This window comes from Bombina bombina, chromosome 3 (genome assembly GCF_027579735.1).
Source record: "Bombina bombina isolate aBomBom1 chromosome 3, aBomBom1.pri, whole genome shotgun sequence".
In the NCBI taxonomy this organism is placed as follows: Eukaryota; Metazoa; Chordata; class Amphibia; order Anura; family Bombinatoridae; genus Bombina; species Bombina bombina.
In genome coordinates this window covers 275,118,388-275,135,980 of record NC_069501.1, presented here as the reverse complement: position 1 = coordinate 275,135,980, position 17,593 = coordinate 275,118,388, and the positions used below count along the sequence as shown (strand labels likewise).

At 40.9% G+C, this 17,593-nt stretch overlaps 1 protein-coding gene across 1 annotated transcript in view; it reads left to right on the top strand.

Moving 5' to 3' along the window:
* The window catches only part of HIP1 (huntingtin interacting protein 1), a 199,677-nt gene that overhangs the window by 80,647 nt on the left and 101,437 nt on the right, over positions 1-17,593 (top strand). The window contains 2 exon segments of the mRNA XM_053706297.1: positions 17,341-17,367; positions 17,370-17,397. Of these exon segments, the coding sequence (XP_053562272.1) occupies positions 17,341-17,367; positions 17,370-17,397 (55 nt within the window).

Genomic DNA, 17,593 nt, shown 5'->3' with positions numbered 1-17,593 from the left:
TGATTATGACTTTCATGTTCCTTTCAAAAAATAATTTGATTTGCTGACATGGGGCCAGTAACAGTTAATGCTAATTCTCAAAATATAAATAACTAGAAAAGTCTATTAAAATAGCATGCACTACCTCAATCATGAAAGTTTAATTTTAAATGTCTCCCTTTGTCTATGTGTTTAACCAGTTACTTTACAGTGGCATTATTTCTAAAAACATTTAGCAACTGCAATAATTACATATATTTTTTAAATGACTCATTATCTCCTTTTATTAATATAAACTTGTATAAAAGCAACACATATTAAAAACACAATGCAACAACTTTCAATTGATTTGTGAATTACAAGTTAACAGCAGTCTTTAAATAAATGGAGACACAGAGAAAAATAAAAATAGATATGCATCCTCTGACTGAACAGACATAACATATATGGAGTTTGTACCTAATAAAATCAAATAACCATGAAAAAGGGAGGCTTAGAAATATTCAATGTCAAAAACTTTAATTTAAATAATGTGGACACTGCACACTTAACTCAAACTCTGGGTTTTAAATTATGGATTTAAATTTGAATTGACCCTTTGACTTACTGTCAGTATTGGGTTATGCTCACTTACTGTCCCACTGTTAATGAGCTGTATCTGAACACAATTTGTGAATCACAAGAGATGTAGAATACTACTTTACTCTTCTGCTTGGGTTATGCTCACTTACTGTCCCCCTGTTAATGAGCTGTATCTGAACACAATTTGTGAATCACAAGAGATGTAGAATACTACTTTACTCTTCTGCTTGGTGTCATCTGTTCTTAGGTTACCTCAGCTTCCAGTTGTGTCACATGACCCTGCTCACTGTAGCCTCCTTCTGATTAATATATATATCTTGGTATCAATTTATGCTGCTAATATATTGACAGAACACAGGTGGCGCTGCAGCACAGCTTTTCCTTTGACCCATGTACTGCAATGGAGAGAAGCATTCCTGTACCTGCCTCTCCATAGCATTACATGGGGGTAAAATATTTTTTGGGGACTTTTTTTTTTTTTGTTTTAATTAAAATTTAATTAAGCTTTGGCCACATATGGCAGGGTAGGCACTGCCTCCCCTGCCTCCTATGAGTGCACGTCCCTGACATATACATGTCTAACAATGTGTATGTATCTGCATGTATGTTTCTATGTGTCTACAGATGTATTTATATGTATATATATATATGTAATTACAGACATATAAACACATAAATACATATGTATACGTATACAAACAATATGTAAGTGATTTGAAGCCCTTTACAGTCAAGTATATAAAAAGATGTAAAATCATAAAAGCACTTTAGTTTTTTTTAATATTTGTTTATTATAATTTTTATTTAGGTATGAAATGGTATGGCGATCAGAAATCATTTATCTTTTAAGGTCATATTAGATGTTATTCTTATTTGTAGCTAACTACATGCAGTCCACTTATGTTAGCGTTATATCTTGTGCTTATTTCCATCTAAAGGGGAGGAGAGTCCACGGCTTCATTCATTACTGTTGGGAATTAAGAACCTGGCCACCAGGAGGAGGAAAAGACACCACAGCCAAAGGCTTAAATACCTCCCCCACTTCCCTCATCCCCCAGTCATTATTTGCCTTTTGTCACAGGAGGACGGCAGAGAAGTGCAGAAGATCAGAGTAGTCTCTTATGGAGGGTAGTACTCTTCAGAATGGGACTGGAGTTTTAAGTAGTCCAGTCAGCCTCTCAGTGAGAGCCTGGGTGAAAGTTAGAGTCTGGAGATGCAGGGAGAGTCTTCCTGCGAAACCATCCCGACTCATATTAACAGCTCCACAAGCAATCAGCGTTGACGAGTTTTGCTGCCTGCTTTTTACACTCAAGTCCATGTCAGGAGCGAGGCTACTAACCTGTCACATTTGAAGGGCTATGTTCCTGTTCCACGGCGTAGATTCTGGTAAGATAGTTTCATTTTTTTTTACATAAAGATAACACGGAAGACAGGGTCACAGTGTGACGCCTTTTATCTTTAAAGAATCAAGGGTTAACATTCCTGGAAAGGGGATTATTGAACAGGGGGGGGTGTTATACATGATATTGTTTATTGTGTCATTGCTGCGTTATGTGCGAGATGAGGCTCTGGCAATGTGTGGAACTTTCAGGTGACTTACGGGAGTATGGCGCGGCCCTTTTTTGGCGTGTTTTCTCCTTAGGCAGGGGTGGTTCCTGCCAGGCATTCCATGTGACCGGGTGTGGCTATCTATCTTCCTCTGTTGATCAGTGGCGCAGGAGACGAAACAGTTTCTGTAGTCCGGATCATAGAAGGTGGTGAGTGCCCCGGCCATTGGAGGTTATAAAGGTGCCTATTTGTTAAGTTAATCTAGTCCGTAATAACAGTGCAAGCTATGGAGGGCTCTGACGCATTAGAGGGCTCGCCCTCTTTAACTAGGTCTCATTCCTGTGTTTATTGTGAAGAGGTTCTGGTAGATCAGCCTGCTTAACTATGTTCCACATGCCTTAATATAGTTACGACATCTAAGAGCAAACAGATGTCTAGTACTACTGAGCCGTCTACCTCTGAGGGGTCCCCGTCCCATGAGGTGCGTTCCCTGCATCCATCTCCTATTGCACATGCAGCGCCCCAGGATCCAACCATTACTCCTGCGGGAGAGATTCGTTGGCTGTCAGATTTTGCGAATCAACTGCAAACAGCGGTATCGAAAGTGATCCATGCCTTACCACGTTCTGCTAAGGGCAATCGTAGGGCGTATCATGGCAGCCCGGCCCAGGGTTTGTGTACGCCTGTGGAAATTTCTGAGGCATTATACGATGACGAGGCCCACTCCGACTCTTCGGAGGAGGCCCCTTTTGGTTCGGAGTCCGTGTCATCTAAACCTCCGTCTGCGGAGAAGCCTGACTTTAGGTTTTGGATTGAAAATTTGTGCTTTTTGCTGAGACAAGTGCTTGCTACTCTGGAAGTTCCGGAACCTAAACTTCCAGAAGAACCTGCGATTCCTAAGCTTGATAAGGTATATGAGGACAGGGTGGTGCCTCAGGCCTTCCCGGTTCCTGTTAAGATGGCAAATATTATTAAGAATGAATGGGAGCGATTAGGTTCTTCCTTTTCCCCTTCTTCTTCCTTTAAGAAACTGTTCCCCATCCCGGACTCTCAGCTGGAGCTGTGGGGTACTGTCCCTAAGGTGGATGGTGTTATCTCCATGCTCGCAAAGCGTTCATCTATTCCCCTTGAGGATAGTTTGTCGTTTAAAGAGCCCATGGATAAAAAGTTGGAAAACATGTAGAGGAAAATGTTTCAACACACAGGGTTTGTTTTTCAGCCGGCAGCAGCTGTAGCCGCAGTCGCCGGAGCTGCGACATATTGGTGTGAATCCCTGTGTGAAATGGTCGAGAGGTAGACTTCCATCGACGAGATACAGGATAAGATTAAGGCGCTGAAGATCGCCAATTCTTTCATATGTGATGCCAATATGCAAATTATTCGGCTGAATGCTAAAGTGTCAGGTTTTTCCGTTTTAGCTCGCAGGGCTATGTGGCTAAAGTCTTGGTCTGTGGACATGACCTCTAAGTCAAGGCTGTTGTCCCTGCCTTTTCAAGGAAAGATTCAATCATATCCACGGTTACGGGAGTCAAGGGAGCTTTCCTACTGCAGGATAAGAAGGCTAAGCCTAAAGGATATACTTTTCGCCCCTTTCGTCCGGACAGGGCCCAGCGCCAGCAGCCCGTCGCAAAAGAGAACCAGTCCAAGGGAACTTGGAAACTGGCTCATTCTTGGAACATATCTAAGCAGAGCAAGAAGCCGGCTGAGACAAAATCAGCATGAAGGGGCGCCCCCCGACCGGTCTCTGGACCAAGTAGGGGGCAGATTATCTCTCTTCTCAGAAGCCTGGTTGCAGGACGTTCAGGATCCTTGGGTTCTGGATGTTGTCGCCCAGGGCTACAGGATAGGGTTCAGATCCCATTAGCCCAGGGGCAGATTCCTCTTATCAAACCTGTCTTCAATACTGAAAAAGAGAGAAGCCTTTATAGAATGTGTGAGAGATCTCTCCTCTCTAGGTGTCATCGTACCAGTACCCCAAGCAGAAAGGTGTCTAGGGTACTATTCAAATCTTTTTGTGGTTCCAAAGAAGGAGGGCACATTCCGCCCGATTCTGGACCTAAAGTGTTAAAACAAGTTTCTGAGTGTTCCATCATTCAAAATGGAAATGATCAGATCTATTCTGCCCCTAGTTCAAGAGGGACAGTTCATGACAACCATGGACTTGAAGGACGCTTACCTTCATGTGCCAATTCACAGGGAACACTTCAAGTTCCTGAGATTTGCCTTTCTGGACCAACACTTCCAGTTTGTGGCCCTTCCAGAGGCGTTGCTTTGGCACCCTATCTGGACCACATCCTAGTCCAGGCGCCATCGCTCAGTCGCGCAGAGGATCATTCGAGGGCTCTTCTTCTTTTGCTCCAATCTCACGGTTGGAAGATCAACTCAGGAAAGAGTTCTCTGGTTCCCAGCAACAGGGTGGAGTTCCTGGGTACGATAATAGACTCTATGTCCATGAAAATATTCTCACAAACCATTGACGCAGGAAGATTGCGTCCTCTTGTCTTGCCCTTCAGTCCTCCTCAAGCCCCTCGGTGGCTCAGTGTATGGAGGTGATCGGACTCATGGTTTCCAGCATAGACGTCATTCCATTAACTAGGTTCCATCTCAGACCTCTTCAATTGTGCATGTTGATCATTCAGATCTGTCACAGCAGATATCCATGGATGCTCGGACTCTGATCTCCCTCTCTTGGTGGATCCGTCTGGAGCAACTGTCCATGGGGACATCCTTCTTGAGACCGTCCTGGGAGATTGTGACTATGGACGCGAGTCTGGCAGTATTTGGGGATCTGTTTTGGGGTGCCATGATGGCACAAGGAAAATGGTCCCGGGAGGAGTCTCTCCTTCCGATAAACATTTTGGAACTCCGAGCAATTTACAATGCTCTGAAGGCATGGCCTCTTCTGGGTTTGTTCAGCTTCATCAGATTCCAGACTGATAACATTTCCTCGGTGGCTTACATCAACCACCAGGGGTGTATGAGGAGCTCCCTAGCTATGAGGGAGGTGTCTTGGATCTTAGAGTGGGTGGAGTCCCACAGCTGCTCGGTCTCAGGGATTCACATTCCAGGTGTGGACAACTGGGAAGCAGACTTTCTCAACAGGCAATCCTTCCATCCGGGGGAATGGTCTCTTCACCCTGAAGTGTTTGCAGAGATTTGTCTCATTTGGGGAACGCCGAAGATAGACCTAATGGCTACCAGACTCAATTTCAGGCTACCCCGATACGGGTCGAGGTACAGGGATCCCTAGGCAGAGCTAATAGATGCCTTAGCGGTGCCTTGGGGGTTCAGCCTAGCTTACATTTTCCCACCGTTACCACTTCTACCTCGTTTAGTGGCACGCATCAAACAGGAGCAAGCTTCGGCCATTCTGATTGCTCCAGTGTGGCCGCAGAGGACGTGGTTTGTGGACTTGGTGGGGATGTCATCCTCTCCGCCGTGAAGGTTACCCTATCGTAGGGATCTGCTGAAACAGGGCCCCTTTCATCATCAAAATCTTGATTCTCTGAGGCTGACTGCGTGGTGATTGAACGCCTAGTCTTGGCCAAGAGAGGCTTTTCGGAAAGTGCAATTGATACTCTCATTCAGGCAAGGAAGCCAGTCACTCGTCGCATTTACCATAAGGTGTGGAGGACTTACTTGTCCTGGTGTGAGAAGCATGGATATCCTTGGCATAAGATGAAGGTATCCAGGATTCTATCCTTTCTGCAAGACAGTTTTTAAAGGGTCTTGCCACTAGTTCCTTAAAGGGACAGATTTCTGCATTGTCAGTCTTGTTGCATAGGAGACTCTCTGAGCTCCCTGACATCCAATCCTTTGTTCAGGCTCTGTCTAGAATCAGACCTGTCTTTAGACAGTCTGCTCCCCCATGGAGCTTATACTTGGTCCTTGCAGAGGGTTCCGTTTGAGCCTATGCATTCCATTGACATTAAGATTCTGTCCTGGAAGGTTCTCTTTCTGTTGGCCATTGAGTCGGCACGCAGAGTATCTGAACTGGATGCCTTGCAATGTGAGCCGCCTTATCTAGTTTTTCATGCGGACAAGGCTGTGCTTCGAACTGGTTTGGGGTTCTCCCCAAGGTGGTGTCTAACGGAAACATCAATCAGGAGATAGTGTTCCTTCTTTGTGTCCTAACCCTTCTCTTCTAAGGAGAGGTTACTTCTATTCTGGATGTGGTTCAGGCCCTGAAGTTTATCTTCAGGCTACAATGGGATTTCAGGCAGTCTACATCTCTTTTTGTGGTGTATTCTGGGAAGTGCAAGAAGCAGAGAGCCTCTTCAACTTCTTTGTCCTTTTGGTTGAGGAGTTTGATCGCTTGGCCTTTGAGTCAGCGGGACATAAGTTTCCTCAGAGGACTACGGCTCATTCAACTAGAGCTGTGGCTTTTCTTGGGCCTTCAAGAATGTAGGCCTCTATGGAGCAAATTTGTAAGCGGCTACATGGTCCTCCTTACACTCTTTACAAAGTTTTACAAATTTTATGTTTTTGCTTCTGCAAAGCTGTTTTTGGGAGAAAGGTTTTGCAGACTGTGGTGCCCTCAGATTAGGGTCCGCCTTTTGCACTCCCGGCTTCATTCAGTGTCCTCTAGAGCTTGGGTATATGTTCCCACCAGTAATGAATGAAGCCATGGGACTCTCCTCCCCTTTAGATGGAAATCATAAATTATGCCTTAACCTGATAATTTCATTTCCATCAAGGGGAGCAGAGTCCACGGCTCCCGCCCGTATCTCCGATGGGCGGACCTAAATTTAATTTATCTTCTGGCACCCATTTATACCCTGATATTTCTCCTACTGTTTCCTTGTCCCTCTGCAGAGATGACTGGGGGATGAGTGAAGTGGTGGAGGTATTTAAGCCTTTGGCTGCAGTGTCTTTGCCTCCTCCTGGTCACCAGGTTCTTAATTCCCAACAGTAATCAATGAAGCCGTGGACTCTCCTCCCCTCGATGGAAATGAAATTATCAGGCAAGCATCATTTATGTTTTTCAGGCACCTGATCTTCCCTGGCCCATTCTCAGAACTAGAAAGACTGACAGACAGTGTTATATTAAAAATCAGCCTTTTATTTACTTATATGGCCCATGGGCGAGGCCTGCAGTTCTCTTGCTATCTTTATTTGAAAAGCAGAATGTAAGCTTAGGAGCCGGCCCATTTTTGGTTCAGAACCTGGATAGGGCTTGCAGATTGGTAGCTAAAAGTAAACTGCTGCCATATAGTGCTGCAGACACATGACACTCCTGAACTTACCTTTCTGCTTTTCAACAAAGGATATAACATTAATATGTAAAATATGTTCTAATATGAATACAACATTTTTACAAATATAAGCACAACGAGATAAATTCGAACAAAATGAGATGTATTTCCACCAAAACATAGTTAGCTAAAGAACCTCAGTTTTTTAACTTTATATACCTCCTATCTAATTTCATGGGCCGCTCTTGAGCCCATCCCTAATGTCTTATGACGCTGGAGGTAATTATTGTGATATATAGCCACTTATGGGCATGATTATATGTCTAGATATGTGAGGATGCGGATTAATACAGCTGAAAAAAAAGTTCACCATTAAGGTGAATGGGCTAACGTTTACACCCCCCAGGGAACTCACGTTAACCCGGGGGGGGGGGGGAGGATGATTTAAATATAGACTGTGCGGAGTAGTTATCCACTTTTCTCCAAAGTGACTCCATGTAGACTTATATACATCTTTTTGTCACGCACACGCTACTTCTAGATATTAGCTGGGCCTTTTTATACTCATTTAATCTAAACTCGTACATTAAAGTAACAGCTCTATAATAGAGAAAGATTAATCCAGACATCCAACCCTCAATAGTGATAGTCATTTTTACAGTAACTGGAGCTCAAATGAAATGGGTACCCTAATTAATATACATTATTTGCATGTTACGCAATGACACAAGACAAGGTGACCTGCAAATTGTCTCTAATGTTCTCCCACCCCCCCACCCGCCCCCGCCGGCTGAGGGAGATAGAAGCACAGCAGATCACATATGAGAAGTATCCCCATATATTAACATATAGACACATATACCCCCCAGAGTCAATTTGTTTCAATAATTAACTATCTGTTCACATAGAAATAAGGGTTAGATCAAGCAACCAAGAGATAATAAAGCTTCAGCCATTAGTATGACAACCTATTGTGTAAATACCAACCGATAACAGTATAGGCAATAGTGTGGAATGAGATAAACCATTATCATTTAACTTTTTTAGGGAAATACCATATGCTATTTATACTAAGTGTGCCATAATAGCTATGTGTTCTTACACATTTCTTTGTCCTCTGGTACTCAGTATACATTATAGGGGTGAAACCTCCAGATTCAAGACCTCCTGCGCACAGTACCAGTGTAGTAATATCTGACAAGATATAACTGGTCCTCTTAGAGTAAACTCAAGTGGAGATAACAAAGCTCAATCTGATGTACGATTAAACTCAGCGCCCCTCAACTGCGCTGTAGAATTAGTAGGATATACTGTGTATGAGCTGATCACCTTATATTCAGAATCTACTTTCTCTATAAACTCCCAAAGAAAAATACATGAGAGCACAATATATAGAAGGTGAAAGTGTTGCGTATGACAACACGAAGTGGTTAAGTGAGGTACAGAGTGGTCGTGTTCGATAGATAGTTGTAACTCAACACATTTATTAAGGTAAGCTGACCAAAGTACTATACTTTTCCTGCTGACACCTGTATTAACACTCATTATACTGATCTAGGGTTATATAGTGACAAGATTTGTGTATCTGCATTGGTAGGGGGAAAGACTCAAATAAGTTCCCTCATAACATTGTTAAAACAGAACAATAATCATAGTAATTTAGTATAAAACTTAACATTTTGTGGGTAAAACTATTAATGATCTACATAACATAGAGGATTATTGTCCTGTTGTCCTGGGGCTATGCATGACATGCAAGAATGTATTATAGTGAATATTGTCCCCAGTACATAGCTAATATGCTAAAACACTCCTAATAGAAAATGTATGGACATCCAACCGTCTAGCTAATATCCACTAGCTCAAATAAACGGTAGTTCAGGGAGATTATGAACCAAAGCGTATATGCCTTAGATCCAATCTACTTAACCTATGCCTGCTGGGGTGTAAGAACCAGAGTGTCCTCCTGTTCCACGGTTCTATGAATAGATTGCAACGCATTGCCCTCTGTCACGGCGTGCAAACCTCTGAAGGAGAGTACTGCTGGTGCCTGAAATGTTTTGGCGGCTAACTGTTTTCTGATATGTCCCACGGTCTGGATCCAGAACCTCTTCACAGCCGAAACTCAATGAACTGCACTAAGTCCAATCCCCTCTTTTCTGAACTTGCAGAGAACTCTGGCTCTCCCCGAGGTTCACACTGCTGAGTAATAGTATTGTCGCTGCAATATCCCCACTGTGATAATAGGGATATCTGCTATGCTGGAGTGTAAATCCTCAGAGAGTACCTCGGTATAAGGAGCGCTGACTGTGCTTATTAGTGTGTCCACAATGTCTTCCCGTGCTGATCTAGACGGTACACAGTGATGCCAAGAGGGAAGTAGCCAGCTCCATGATGAAAGTTGTGCATGTATATAAATGTCGCAATAGGAAGCCCGTCTCCACTCTTGTGTGTTATCGGTAGGGGTACAGTATTTAGGATCCCCTCAGTAATGAATCTCAATATCATGCGCATATCATTCTCTCGACTCTGTCGTAGTGAGGGGTCTATATCCGGGTGGTAGGCCACAATCACATCTAAGTGCGTTTGATCTCGAACCATTGATTTTGCTGGCAGTATTATCCACTTCCCACGTTCTCACAAGGTCCCCAGTGAAATGTAGGAACATGTGTACATAGTTATAGGGGAGGATAAAGCTTCAGAACCCCCTTTAGGAGAAAGATATTTTACGGAGCTCTTCTAACTTGCATCCACTCAGCATGGCGATTAGCTCCGCCCTGTCCAGGGTGATTTTAATCCGCTAGCAAAGAGCTGATGTACAGGAGCAAAATATTGTCATTAACATTACAAATCAAGGGTTCAATAAATTGTATATGGCCGACTTATAAGTTTTCTATCTTAAATAGGACTATGGGGGCATATAATTTTGTTACAAGCCGACATGATCGATATAGCGGATCACGTTGTTGAGTAGGGATGGGCGAATGTGTAAATTTCCGAATTCGAATGTTAGAACGAATGTTATTACTGAAATTAGAATTATAAATCCGAATGTTGATAAGAACGAATATTCTTAAAAACTCTATAATCGAATGCTATTTACAGTTTTTGAATGTCACTTTCTAATTTGAATGTTTATAATTATATCGAATGTCCACATTCAAAGTTTCGAATTTAGAGGAATCTAGTAAATTGATACATAATAATACAAATATATCATTGTTGAATGTTTTCTATAGAGAATATTTCATAATTCGAATATTACATTAAAGGGACAGTCAACCCAAAAATTACTGTTACTTATTTAGATTAGTTAATTAACAATCTTTACATCAAAACTCTAGCCCAATTTTCATCTAAATACACTTTGGCAGAAAATACACTTACTAAGCTCATCTGGCTGTTTTGAAATGGCCACCTGACTCCTCCTTCTCTGACGTCTCTCAAAAGCTTGAACTGCAGCATTAGTACAGATCCTCTCGTCCTTGCACGCTCACGCTCCTTTCATTCAGTTCATTGGGACCCCTGATGCCAAAATGGCTAATTTGTGTAGTCCGTGCACATTTATCTTGCACATGCTGAGAGTAGCACTAGTGAAGTTATTAAGCATGTCACAGATGCAAATACAAATAGATTCTTATTCTAAAGGTATTTTAATGCATTGCTTGTAATTTCCATTTTTATACAATGTCTATTGTTACATGGTGTAAGTTAGATAAAACATCTGAGTATAAGCGGATAATACACCCAGCTCCTTTTACCATTACTGTGTGACAAGAGTGCTGACTTACTAGTGGGTACATGAATTACGTTACTGGTGCAGTCACATGACACAGTATTTGTCACCATATCACAGCAGCGACCAGTGTGCACAGCCCAGGAATGGAGGCACTCTAATAGTTTGGTTCCACGGCTGTGCTTCGTCTGACTCCTGATATACTAAGTGTTGCGTGTAATCTGCTACACACCGTCCTCCTCACTGCCTGAAACGTTAGGCTATGTATCACATACAGAGATTTGCTTCACTTGGCATAACCCGTATACGCAGATCCAGACACATCCCAGCAATCACTTTGTCTGCAGTTTTACCTCCTGAGTTATTCGTGGGCAGACCAAACTAATAGATTGAGTCAGGTCTTCGCTCTGTGTGCGGGGGGTGGCATGTGTTCTGGAAAAAGCACATGTGATGTTCTCCGGTCCTTCTTGGCCAGCACCCCGCACACAGATTTCTGCTCTGTCTATTCTTTTGCACAAGCGTCTGCAGAGGTTCCAGACTCCAGCATTTGCCAGGCTTTGGTTAGAATTCAGCCTGTGTTTAAACCTGTTGCTCCCCCGTGGAGCTTAAACGTGGTTCTTAAAGTTCTTCAAGGAGTTCCGTTTGAACCCCTTCATTCCATTGATATTAAACTTTTATCTTGGAAAGTTTCTGTTTTGATGGCTATTTCCTCGGCGCGGAGAGTCTCTGAGCTATCTGCCTTACAATGTGATTCTCCTTATCTGATTTTCATGCAGATAAGGTATCCTGCGTACCAAACCTGGGTTTTTACCTAAGGTGGTTTCTAACAAGAATATCAATCAAGAGATTGTTGTTCCATCATTGTGTCCTAATCCTTCTTCAAAGAAGGAACGTCTTTTACATAATCTGGACGTAGTCCGTGCCTTGAAGTTTTACTTACAAGCTACTAAAGATTTTCGTCAAACATCTACCCTGTTTGTCGTTTACTCTGGGACAGAGGAGAGGTCAAAAAGCTTCGGCAACCTCTCTTTCCTTTTGGCTTCGGAGCATAATACGCCTAGCCTATGAGACTGCTGGACAGCAGCCCCCTGAAAGGATTACAGCTTATTCTACTAGAGCTGTAGCTTCCTGGGCCTTTAAAAATGAGGCCTCTGTTGAACAGATTTGCAAGGCCGCGACTTGGTCTTCGATTCACACTTTTTCCAAATTTTCCAAATTTGATACTTTTGCTTCTTCGGAGGCTGTTTTTGGGAAAAGGTTCTTCAGGGCAGTGGTTCCTTCCGCTTAATCCTGCCTTGTCCTCCCATCATCCGTGTACTTTAGCTTAGGTTATTGGTATCCCATAATAATGGATGATCCGGGACGTGGATACACTTAACAAAGAGAAAACATAAATTATGCTTACCTGATAAATTTATTTCTCTTGTAGTGTATCCAGTCCACGGCCCGCCCTGTCCTTTTAAGGCAGGTCTAATTTTAATTAAACTACAGTCACCACTGCACCCTATGGTTTCTCCTTTCTCTGTTGTTTTCGGTCGAATACTGGATATGACAGTTAGGGAGGAGCTATATAGCAGCTCTGCTGTGGGTGATCCTCTTGCAAACTTCCTGTTGGGAAGGAGAATATCCCGTAAGTAATGGATGATCCGTGGACTGGATACACTACAAGAGAAATAAATTTATCAGGTATAGCATAAATTAGGTTTTTTGGGTTGACTGTCCTTTAAAAGAAAGCATTAGAAGTACTATTACAAACATATAAATTCGAATTTTCAAATTCGAATATTGCATAATTTGAATATTAAAATTTAAAGAAAGCATTAGAAATACTATTACAAATATAAATTCAATTTTTTTTAAATGAATATTTCGAATTTAATCGTAAAATTCGAAACCGAACATTCGAAAATTGAATGTTAGAATGTTATGTAAACATTCGAAATTCGAATGAACGAATGTGTTAAAATTCGTTCATTTTTCGAATGTCTCGAAACATTCGCCCATCTCTATTGCTGAGTCATAGCACAGGGAAAAATATTGCATTTCTAATAATCATAGGCATAGGGAAAAATAATGCATTTCTTATAACAGAAACACTATATTTTAAAATTGCAAACTGTCCTATGAAAAGTTTGTTCAAGATGTGAAACCTTTTTTTAAAAGACTTCCTCTTCAGCTCCCACCATTGTTAAAACTTATATAATATATATAGATATATTATATAATATATATATATTATTATATTATATATTATATAGTATATATATAAATATATATATCATAAATAATATATATATAATTTAAAAATTGATTTCATATTAAATTTGATGCTGTGAGAAGCCACACCCAAACCACGCCCCAAGCCACGCCCTGAGACACACACCCCTCCACGCCCCACTTAAAAAGTGTCCAGGAATTTTCTGGGCAAAAGTTGGCAACCCTAGTTGCAGATCTTCACACATAAGTGAATGGCTGTTAGAGATCAGGGCGGAGTTACAATTCAGGATGAATTGGGACACAGGCCAGGACCGCCTTTAACACAGGCAAAAAACTGCCCTGGGCCCAGTCTCTGTTGAGGGGCCCAAGAGTCCTAAAAAAAAAAAAAAAAATTTTTTTTTTTTTTTTTTTAAATGGTTCATACCAACCTGCTGATGTGACATGGGGAACACACACATTCAGTCCTAATACTGTCACAGTCAAAAGTACTGCTTATATTTTTTTAAAAAACTGTGCCAGACCGTGCCGGTGTCCATGTGACATGCCAAGCTAGTGCCATGTGCTGTTTTAGATGGTGCACTGAATGCAAAGCCCTAACTCGGCATCCAGCCATTTCCCACTGCATCAGAAAAGGTCTTACTGGGTTACCACTGGTTACCAGTAACTGCTCTGGTGGTGGGGATTGTTTCTGGGTAGGGCTGACTGTAGGGCGCATGCAGCAGAAAGCTGGAGCGGCAGGCACATGAGGATTGAGCATCTTGCAGCTGCATACACTGCTCTCTTCAGTCTTGAGGCTGGTGACTCATCTCACACTGTATCCATGCAGCCTTGGACAAACAGCATCATGTCTACTGGTCCCCTTAGCCCTGCTCTTTCTGCTGTGGCCCTAAGATCAACTAACTGAAGTTTCTTAGGGGAATATGCTTTGTAGAAAGGGTGTCAGTGGGAAGAATAAGGGAGTGCACACACGCCCCTCCCCATTGCAGCATTGTCTAGTTCAGGGTGAGAGGGAACTTGTTCCTAGCAAAGAAGCTACATGTGCTGGTGTGGCTGATGTATAGCGTCATTGCTGATACTTCACACATTAATGTAAGGTTTATTTTTATAGTTTTTTATTTTCTCTCTGTCTCAGATTTAACAGCTTCCCATAGTAGTTCTGCTGTTCCAGTCAGTAAACTTATATTGTCTGCACCTCAATGCTTACTCCTTTACCTTGCTTTGCTCCTGTTGGCTGCCCTAAATCTCTTTAACCAGCTAACCTCACACCAGAATCACATTCAAAAGAATATTAAATGAATCCACATGGAGGAATTTATATATTTATTTACTTATTAGTTCTGCTTAGGTCCAGTTTCACATATTGCAATTTTTTAATTTTTTTTTTTTTAAATGATTAGCCCAGCAGTGGATGATCCACCGCTGGCTAATAATAAAAAAAAATGGATTTAGTTGTTTTTTTGGATGTTGGGGTGGAGAGCGAAATTGCATGGGGTGGGGGAGGGGGGCCCAAGAAAATTTTGCCCAGGGTCCAATCAATATTAAAGACGGCCCTGCCCACAAGTGATGTTATACTGATCGAAAGGAGGGTGGAAACTCCAAAAGTTCCCTGAAAGATAACTTTGAATCCTGGTGGTACTAATCTTACATTTTGATATCCCTGGAACTTTGTTTGTTTCTCCCGTGGACTAAGAGATTCTGTTGGACCGGATACAGTGGAATATACCAGCTTGATTAGAGACTTGGAGAGCAAAATATTGTGGGGAAGTATAACAAGTCTTTACTAATATTTAAGCAGTTTATTGCAATTAAAGTCTTTATTGAGATTAAAGGATATAGATTATAGCCCATTTATATATAGGTACTGGCCCCTATAATCTGGTTTATATTGTCTAGGATTCTAATTCACCTAGCAATACTAGAATTCCTTTCATAGATATTGTGTAGTTAAATTTTAGCTTGCTATAAGGAAAGCTCTGGGTGTTTAAATATATTTAATTTTAGTTATATTATAGTCCCTAAGGCTGAGATTTGTTGAAGCATCAAAAAGGTTTTTAATTGTTTACTGGTTAGAGACATTCCTTCTGAATCGGATTAATTGCTATAAATTGCTAAGTATCCGGATATAATTGTATAATGTAATATTTGGCTAAGATTGCATTAAATAACTGTTGTTAGTAACACATATTGTATAACTGGTTCCTGCTGATTTATTTGACCTTTTTATAGACTTCACTGTTAGATTTGTGAAATCTAGGGTTAAAGATGAAGTTTAATAACATATTTTATTTAGTGTATAATTGAATGATATATCGCTTGTTAATATCTTGGTTTAATGTTTAATACATCTGTATATATTTATCCAAACTGAATCCTCTTTACTCCACAAATCTAATTCGCTGTGTTTAAAAAGATATCACCTGATTAGAACTACAGAAAAATAATACAAATATATGGAAGGTTACCGCTGAGATTAGTTTATAATAATATTGTAATCTAAGATATATAACACGTTGGAGTTACTGCTGGGATAGTCATAAATAATCTTGTAATCTTAGATATATAACAATGTCTGCTGCACATCGATAAATGCCGACAGCATACGCTTTTGGCATTTATCATTGCACCCAGCAGTTCTTGTGAACTGCTAGTGCAATGCCGCCAATCGGCTGCTATCAGGGGGTGTCAATCAACCCGATCGTAATCGATTGGGTTGATTTCTGGCGATTTCTGTCCGCGACCTCAGAGCAGGCGGACAGGTTATGGAGCTGCTTCATAACTTCTGTTTCAGGCTCGCCGGCAACATGGGGCATCAAGCTCCGTATGGAGCTTGATAAATATGCCTCTATGTTCAATAAAATTATTCTATTATTTCCATTAATTTTAGAAGATAAAATGCAATCCTCAAGGCAACACCTTTTCCCACTGTGGGGCGTATCATTCCTGTAACTGTCATTAGATGTCCCTATGATCAATAACCTACCTTCTGTTGTACATGCTTCTAGCTTTTGTATTCACTGATATTATTGAGCAATACAGGATAAGGGTATTATGGGAACTCAGATGTTTCACTAGCAGTTTGTGCCAACCTGCTTCATATAAAACTAGCAGATACGTTTTATATGTTATACTTGTATACATGTCACATGTGTAAAAGGAACAGTAAAGTCAAAACAACATTCAATTAACTTCTATTACCAGTTTTGCTTAGTTATTTCTTAAAGAATAATCCTAGGTGAGCTCAGGAGCGTGCACATGTTTTTAAACCATCTGGTAGCAGTTTTTTAGAACAATGTTATATAGCAATGGTTATACATAATTGTAAATGCTGCTTGCCATAGAGTGCTAGAGACATGTGCATGCTCCTATCTAGGTTTACTCTTCAGCAAAAGATACAAAGAGATCAACACAAATTAATAATAGAAGTGACTTGGAAAGTTGTTTCAAATTGCCTGCTCTGTCTGAATCATGAATGGTAATTTTACTGTCCCTTTAACAATACCAAATAATTGTTTTTATATCCTTTATAAAATATCAAGTTTTGCAAAATTCTGCCAACAAACTACCTGAAACCATGGTGAGGGTGTTTATCTTATCTTCTTTGATTCTGTCCAATTTAGCTAGCTGTAATACTTTTGTCCAGTGCTATAAGCCAATCACTTTGTAGTATGTAGCTGGTACATGCTGTTTGCAGTGTTTTACAGCATTCTTAGGTTAAAGCATTTGGCTTCTAGGCTCTCAAGGGAGCGTAAGCTGAGCACAATTTTCAGAGGCATTATTTATTTTGCATAAGCAGAATTCTTGATTTTAATTGAAATTAAATCAAAATTAATTTTAAAAGATATATATATATTTATAAACATTTAAGCATGTTTAATTGCTAATCTTTCTTATAGTTATAGGGACTTATGGAAGGGCCCTCTACCCTTTAAGATTCATATAAATGTATTTAAATTACTGTTCTCTGCAAACCTTATACCTAATGTCACAGTACTGCATAATATGTTGGCTCTTTATAAATAAATAATAATAATGCGATAAATCATTTTTGAGTACAATATCCTTTTGTATTTGTGCATTTGACAGGTCTCCCTACAGACACACTGCAAGGACACGCGATCGCTTTATAGAGCAGTTCCAGAAGTAAGTATAGCTACATGGAATGAATTGCAATGTAGTGAAATAAGAGACAGAAGTGAGGGACTTGCATTGGGTTGCACCGATACCATTTTTTAAGTACAAGTACCGATACTTTTTTTCAAATACTCACCGATACCAATTACTGATACTTTTTTTTATGTCACATGACAGTTTACCAAGCACAATACAGACTAATGAT